This window comes from Nestor notabilis, unplaced genomic scaffold (genome assembly GCF_000696875.1).
Source record: "Nestor notabilis isolate BGI_N333 unplaced genomic scaffold, ASM69687v1 scaffold19252, whole genome shotgun sequence".
NCBI classification, from domain to species: Eukaryota; Metazoa; Chordata; class Aves; order Psittaciformes; family Psittacidae; genus Nestor; species Nestor notabilis.
In genome coordinates, this window is record NW_009918100.1 from 10,497 (window position 1) to 17,879 (window position 7,383).

Consider the following 7,383-nt stretch of genomic DNA (forward strand, 5'->3'; position numbering starts at 1 on the left):
GCGCCCACCTCCACTGCTGTGAACGTGGGGTTGCTGAAAGACACGAAGGCCAGGTCAGCCAGCACAGCGGGTGCGTGGTCCCAGCACACCACCAGTGTGCACTGGACAGGCACTGGTGGCTGAGCACCTCCCGGAGCCTGGGGTTTGGCTCGCACTGAGCCAGAGATGGTCTAACCAGACCTTTACAAATAGGTCCTAAATGTTTACCTGTGGCACTAACAAAGAGCTGGTGAGCAAGGGAAGAAGCAGGAGCGTAGGAAGGGAATGTGGCCCCTGTGCCAAGTGAGCAAGAGAAAGACTCATAGATAAAGGGGGTTCTTGGGACAGGGACAAGGGGATGCCCAAAGAGGCACCCCTGAAGGGCCAGGGGCAGGATGTGGAGATGGGGCACTGAGTTCGGGACCAGGGGCAGGAGTGTGCTGAAGGAGTCAGGGAACCACAGAATGGTTCAGGTTAGATGGGATCTTAAAGCTCATCCAGTTTCAACACCCTGCCAACACTTCCGAGACCATGTCTCAGCTGTAACCAGCTTTAGTTGAATGCAGAACTCCAAACTGGCTGCTAGCTGAGGGCAGTGCAGAGGCAGACACAGGTTTGTTTCATAGAGCTTAATTGCAAATACAAGGACCCAACCCTGCCCTCCCACACCCCTGCCAACTGCTGCTCTCATGGGGCTTTAAAAAGGGAGTGCAGGGCTTTGTGTCCCCCTCCAGAGGGGTTCTGCATGTACCCCATAAGGGGTTGCTCTGGTGAGGTGAGTGCTTTGCCACTAGTGCCTGTAAGGAGGTGGGGTAAGGTGAGGGTTAGGAGCAGGGCAGGTAGCTTGTGGGCTGGGGATGGAGCAAGGGCGCAGGGAACAGTGTTGTGTTTGTGTGGGAAGCTGCCAGGACTTCTAGCACAGAGACCAGCCAGCTCATAGGCATGCACAGTGCGTTCTGTGTCCTGGGGATGGGCTGAAACCATTAGTGCAGGGCTCTGACTGCTTTTTAAGTAAATAGAGCCCCACTCAAAAAGAGCTTTTCTGGGAGAGGGATAGATAAGCAGGGAGAGGTGTGGAGAAAGCAGCCATGTACCTCCTGTAGCCCATTTGCTCACAGGCTGCTTTTGCCAGCAGCGGGTTGAAGTGGTCATGGCAGATGCAGAACCAATCTCCAGTGTTCCTGTTAAGCACCTGCAGGATGGATCTGTCTTTGGAAACACGGGCTGGAGACAGACACAAAGTCAGCTTTGTCATAGGTGACTTTGTCGGGCTGAGGTTTGCTGCAGCAGCCCTGCCTCTTTGGAGCCCAAGCAGGGTGTCCTGGACTCACCCCCGGCTAGTGGCCCCTCAGGGACCCACTGGGGACAGTTGGCCTCATCCTCGCCCTGCAGACAGTCCACCTGCCTGTCACAGACTTGCTGCAGTGGCACCAGCTTCAGGGGCTGTTTGCAGAAGAAGTAGTGGTGGTCCAGGTAAACCTTGACTAGGGGGAAAAAGGCAGCTGAAGGTTTGTGCGTGGGGGCTCAGCAAGAAGGTGGCAGAGCTGGTTCCAGCCAAGCCCTGGCTCCACAGCTGTGTTTGCTGTGCAAAAGGAGCAGGGATAAGAGAGCAGGAGCCATACCCAGGAACCCAACTGCAACCAGGCAGGCGAGGGTGAGCACCACAGCCAGGACCAGGATGCCGATCCGCTTGAAGGACTGCAGTGACGTGGAGGCTTTGCGTCTTGGGCTGGGACCTGCAACACAAAGAGCGTGGCCCAACGTCGCCTGCCCCAGCCCGGCAGCACTCATGTCCCCAGTTCCCACAGGTATTACCTCTGCCATTGAGCCGCTCGGAGGCTAAATCCTGCAAACCAGAGGGGGAAAGCAGTTATCGAGCTGAAACTTCAGCCAAGAAGCAGTTGGCAAGTGGGCAGGGTCTGTAGCAGCATGGCTAGCTGGCCCTGTGGCAGTTCCCACGCCAAGTGCAGACACGGTCAGCCACCCTGGAGAAAGCAGAGGATCAGCTAAGCTTGGGCAGGCACAGAGGCTGCTGTGTTTTCGGCTTGCTCAAGGTTAGCAGGGGAGCTGCGTCAGCCTACATCGGAGATTGCTTTAAAGCTGCTGAGGATGGAGGTGGCAGTGGGGGGGATGGCATGTCCTGGTGCAACTCTCGGCTCTCCTGTCACCCGGCTGTGTTGCTCCTGTGAACACCATCTGTGCAATTCCCATAACTGGTTATTAAAGTTATAGAATTACTGTCATTAATGCACCAGGGGCTTAAGAAGTCATAGGCGTTATGGAAGAGCACTTTCTGATGTGCCAAGAAGCTCTGAGTCAAAATACAAGTGCCTGCGGAGCGGTGGCACCCAGACATGTCACCATGGGGGCTTATATTCTCTGACTGGCCCAGTGTGGGGTCAGAAACCAGAGTGGCACAGCCTGAGTCCTCCCTGGCTGGCATGCTGCTGGAGAAACCCGCCCGGCCCATGGGAGGGAAGGCTGTGCTGCTGCTAGGACACGCAGTAAACACAGTCTGGGAGCAGTCAGTGCTGGAGCAAGTGGTGAATGAGGCACGGATCCCACTTAATCTCTTCCAAATCATTTTCATGTAAGAGCTTCTCATATGAGAGATGCCCAGTTGTGGTAGGAGACATCCCATGAGCTGCACCAGCCAACCACTGCCCCCCATCCTCGGTGGGTTGGTACTGGGCAAAGATTGGAGCCCATTTGGGGCGTTTGAGGCAGACACTGTATATTTCTGTTGCCCTGTTTTGCAGCTATGCTTGTGCCATGCTGTTGAGCTGCTTCCTGACAGCCTGTGCTTTCCCCCTGCATGCCCTTCCAGCCCTGAGAGAGCTCTTCTCCTTTGCTGTTGCTTCTGGACTCTACCACACAGGTAAGATGAGCTGCTGCGCTTCGGGAGCAGCACACTTGTCTCCAGGCTGGAGCTGATGGCATTTGTTGTCAGAAATGAGAGCAGTGGCTCCTGTGCGACCGCAGGGCTCGGAGGTTGGGGCTTTGAAGAACAGCGGTGCCATGAGACCAGGGATGCAGTCAGGCTGCAAAGGGGCCATGCTCCAGCCCAAGGCAGGTAGGAGGGAGTGGTGGAGCCCTCCCCCTCTGGGTCACTGTGTCCAGGCATGTTTAGGTGTGCACAAAGGATTTTACAGGCAAGTGCCAAGTGATTATTTGTGGGTTAACATAGAGAGAGAGGTTGGATTTCATGTGCTGGTAGCTCAGCAATAGCTGCCTCTCCATCACAGCCCTGCTGCATGGCTTGGGCTCCCAGTTCCAGCTCCTCCCTGGCATGGGAACAAGAAGTGCAGGGGAGGACTTGGTCCAGCCTGTGCTGGCAGGGCTGTGGGCATGTGGCTGTGCCCCAGCATGGAGCCATCTGGCTCTTCAGGAGATGCCAGGGGCCCTTCTCTGAACAGCTGGGCTTGCCTGGCACTGTTGCTGAGCATGGGCAAGTTGTGCTGAGCGCCCGGCTCTGGATGCACGCAACCCCTTGGCTCCTTTTGGTCCCTGTGAGCGTGCTACAGTGGTCCTAGCTCCAGGTCAGCTCCTGGGGATGTGGAGCCCAGCTCCGTGGTAGGGAGCAGGAGGGCAGGGTGGGAAGGTGAGGGTGTCTCCTGGATCTCCCATCTCATCTGCCCTTCCCAAGCTGCTTATCTGCAGCACCTGATGCCTGCAGGAGTTCTGTAACGTGGTTCAGCTTGCTCCCAAACACCACCTACGTCCTCCTGAGCAGCCAGGGCACGTGGGGCTGGTCCTTCTTTGTGCTGACCTCTTGTGCCACCATGAGCCTGGACGATGGGATCCTAACGGTCCCTGTGGGAACAGTCCCAGGGCCATGGCTTCATAGCATGGCTGGGGCTGAGGGGTCACTACAGCAGCTCCACTGCCCCTGGCTGCCCACAAATTGCCTGTGCTTGTGCCCATCATATCATCTGGTACCCAGCTCCCTTGCCTGTGCAGGTCTGGATGCAGGTGGGAGGGATGATGCTGTGGTGCTGGCCACTTCCCACCTAGAGAAAGTATTGCCTATTGTTGATTTGATTTTTTTAATGCATTTTCTTCCATCCATGAACCTCCTCAGTTTCAAACAGATTTGCAGCTTGAAGCTACCCCCGGGGCTGCCTCTTCATGACTGCCCACTTGCTCCCAAAACCATGCTACAGCAAGAGCTGCGCTGGTTGAATTCCAAGGAAGGCAAGAGCTGTGCCAGCTCCTGCGTGGAGTGGAAGCACATGATTTCCTGGAGAAGTCAAGGCTGCCGTAACTAATTGAGCTCCATTGCTGTATTCACGTTAATGCCACTATGGCCAGTCTGCACTCCAGTTCTGCAAATGCCACCCCATGAGCCATGAAGTCCTGGTGAACTTCTGCACCCTCTTCTGAGGAGATTTGGTTAGCCAGGGGTGCTCTTGCTGCTTTTCCTCCACAGTGTGCAGCCACAAGGTGTGGTGATGCACTGAGTAGCTGCTCCTGAATGGGGCGGAATGTTCCGATGCAAATGCCAGCTTCAAAGGCTGCAGGGTTTTCAGATCTTGGCTGCAGGAGATTTAATCCATGGGTGCATGTAGCCATTGATGCCATGAAGGTGAGCGAGTTCCCCACCCTGGAGGGACTGACGTCCAGCGTGTTGCTGGTGGAGGGTTTCATGGTGCGCAGCGAGCTGGGCTGTACATGGCTGCCCTCTGTCAAGGAAGGCTTCTCCTCTTAGGGAGGGACTGCATGCCAGGCTGGGTTTGGTGGCAGTGGCTTTGCTTGCAAAAGGCACTGCAAGAAGCCAAGCCAAGCCGAGTGTGTCCCTTGCGCTGAGCGAGAGGGACTGGCAGCCCCGTGGTGGAAGCACTGGAGGAGAAGGGACTGGGCTCCTTCCCTGGCACTGTGTAAGAACCAGCCCCTTCTCAGGGCAAGGAAGGGGATAAGAAGATGCTTCCCAGTGTGGGAGAGGACCAGAGAAATGTGGGAGTGAGAGCCAAGCGCCATGTCTGACAGCCACGGTGCGGTATTGAGAGGCACGGGTAAAATCATGCCCTGTCTGGATGCTGCGGGGTCCAGGACCAGGGAGCAGCAGCTCTTTGGAGCCTGGGCTGCCTCATCACCAGTAAACTGCTGCTGGCAGACCCTGTCCGCCAGTGCAGGAGCCATGGGGAGTGCGGGGTGCTGGCACGAGGGGCTGGGGGCTGCCATGCAGAGAGGGGACAGAGCGGTGGGTGAAGCTGTTGGTAACTCACCATGTTCATCCAGCTCTGATGTGGTCTTCAGCCTGCAGAAACCCAGCAAATATCCTCCAGTTGGGCCACGGGGAGGCTGTGGGTGCCCCGATGCCCAGGGAGCTGGGCCAGCGATGCTCCCGCCACCCCTGTGCCTGTGCTGCTCTGCCCACACTCTATTGACACTGGGGCAGGACCGCCTGAGCACTCCTTAAAACCCACAGCAGGAGTTGTGAAACAGGAATTGTGATCTGTATGGTAATACAACACCGTCTATCAGCAGCACCAGCGCCTGCAGTAATCTCCTGAGCATCTGCCACTGGAGGTGACTCACCTGCAGATCTGTCACAAAATAGCTTATCAGGAGTGAACTGACTGGATTTTTCCTGCTCTCCTCCTGATGATAAGGGGAACCGTGGCTGTCCCGCTCTCTGCCCATCTCTTCCGCGTTGCACCGGGTTGTTTTCAAACAGAGGTTTTAGTAGGTGGAGGAGGAAAGGAGTTTACACATGAGGTTACGGGGCCATTACATGCTCTTGGGTCACTCAGTCTGCATGTCCCTGTGTAGCCCCAGGTTGTGGTTGACACAGGCATCTCGGAAGGAAAGCAAGTGGGTGCCCATGGGTTGGATGAATGAGCTCACTGATGTTGCACAAGGTGTGGCTGTCAGGGCTGGGTGCGGAGGGGGGGATCTTACAGCCCCCAGGTTTCGATGCAGTGCTGTGCCCATAGGCTGGTGCTGAGCTTGCTCATGGAGCTGTGCAACACTGCTGCAAAGCTGGGTTATGTGTCCAGGAATGGCGGCTTTGGGATGGAGAGCAGCTTGCTTACCCCGCTGCTGGACTGCAGGATGGGCAGTCAGGATGAGGTGTCAGGAGCTGCTCACCCCAGCTGGCTGGAAAGCCTTGTGCAGGCTCATCCTGGAGGTGGTGCCAAGCAGCTCATTGTCCTCTCCTTTTGTAATGAGCTTTCCAGTGGTCAAGAGCTGCTGCTGCCAAGTGTGTGCACTGAGCCGGTGAGAGACCGTGGAGCATCCTGACCTGCAGCTTCTCAGCAGGGAGCTCTGCCATCGCTGTGCCAGCTCACCCCTGCCACAGCAGGGACACTGTCTGCCCTGGGGAGAGCAGGAAGCATATCCCACCAGCCTGACCAGGGATCCCGGCATCTGCGTGTGGCTCTGCAGGTAAGGACGCCTTCCCCACACTCGCTGCAAAAGCAGCTCAACAGATGGGTGCTGCCAGCTCACCAAGGATCAGGCAGAGCCTCTGGAGTGAGCTCAGTCCCATGCATCCAGCAACTCCTGCATAACTTGTGCCATGCCACAAGGCATGGGCAGCCTTCCCAGGGCATCTCAGTTCCAGCCCCACACACCCCATGGCTTGGCCTCACTGCCATGGAAGGGAAAACATCCCTGGGGTGGGAGCTGGCGCAGTGGGGAGCGGCTCTTCCTCCTTTGAGGTTAAGCGAAGGTTTTGAGGAAGCAGCTCTAGTTTTCATACGTTATGTCACGGCTCCGCATGCCTTCGGGGCTTTGCTTCCTGGAGTGCGGCTGCATTTCCAGCCCGTTGCCCTTCCCTGGCCTCTTGCACCCAGAACCCCAGCATGACGCAGGCTTCTGGGCTCTCCGGCTCTGGCTGGGGTCAGGCAGAGGCCTGGCAGGGCTGGCCCAGGGGTCTGCAGTGTGCATCATCCCCTCTGCATCCCGGCCAGTGTCCCCGCGAGTCCCAGGCATCACCCCTGGGTCTTGGTGCTGAGATGCTTGTCCTGGAGAGGGCTGTGCAGGGGCTTGGCTGGGCCACGGTGTAGTTGGAGCCTGTGCGCAAAGGTGGGATGGATTTTTCATCTGGCTGCCCCGTTGCCAAGCTGTTGATGGTTGTCCCTGTTTATTACCTTCTGCTTGCTGCCACGGGAGGGGGTTTCCCCCTCTTCCTGCAAGTTCATCACAAGCAGGCAGTGATGAACTTCGGGGCTCTGAGAAGGTGGTCGAATAGATCTTAAGTGCATCATACTATGACTGAGGGCAGCTGGTTGGGGATGCCCTGTCACCCTGGGTCCTGACCTCACCCTGCACAGGGCCATAACCTTTGCAGGTATCCCTGAATGCCCAAGGCTTTGTGTGGGACCCTGCTCCCTTCCTGGCTGCCGTTCTTCACCAGGAGGTGGCAGTTGGAGGACACGGCCACTTGGACACCTCTGTGTC

At 57.0% G+C, this 7,383-nt stretch overlaps 1 protein-coding gene across 1 annotated transcript in view; it reads right to left on the reverse strand.

The window, feature by feature from the left end:
- TMPRSS4 (transmembrane protease, serine 4) overlaps window positions 1-6,702 on the reverse strand; it is an 8,969-nt gene extending 2,267 nt beyond the window's left edge. Inside the window, 9 exon segments of the mRNA XM_010009548.1 lie at window positions 1-33; window positions 1,074-1,203; window positions 1,311-1,463; window positions 1,602-1,715; window positions 1,795-1,825; window positions 5,205-5,230; window positions 5,233-5,280; window positions 5,368-5,456; window positions 6,683-6,702. The exon segment at window positions 1-33 is cut by the window's left edge and continues 87 nt beyond it. Coding sequence (XP_010007850.1) covers window positions 1-33; window positions 1,074-1,203; window positions 1,311-1,463; window positions 1,602-1,715; window positions 1,795-1,825; window positions 5,205-5,230; window positions 5,233-5,280; window positions 5,368-5,456; window positions 6,683-6,702 — 644 coding nt within the window.
- Between the last annotated feature and the right edge of the window lie 681 nt (window positions 6,703-7,383).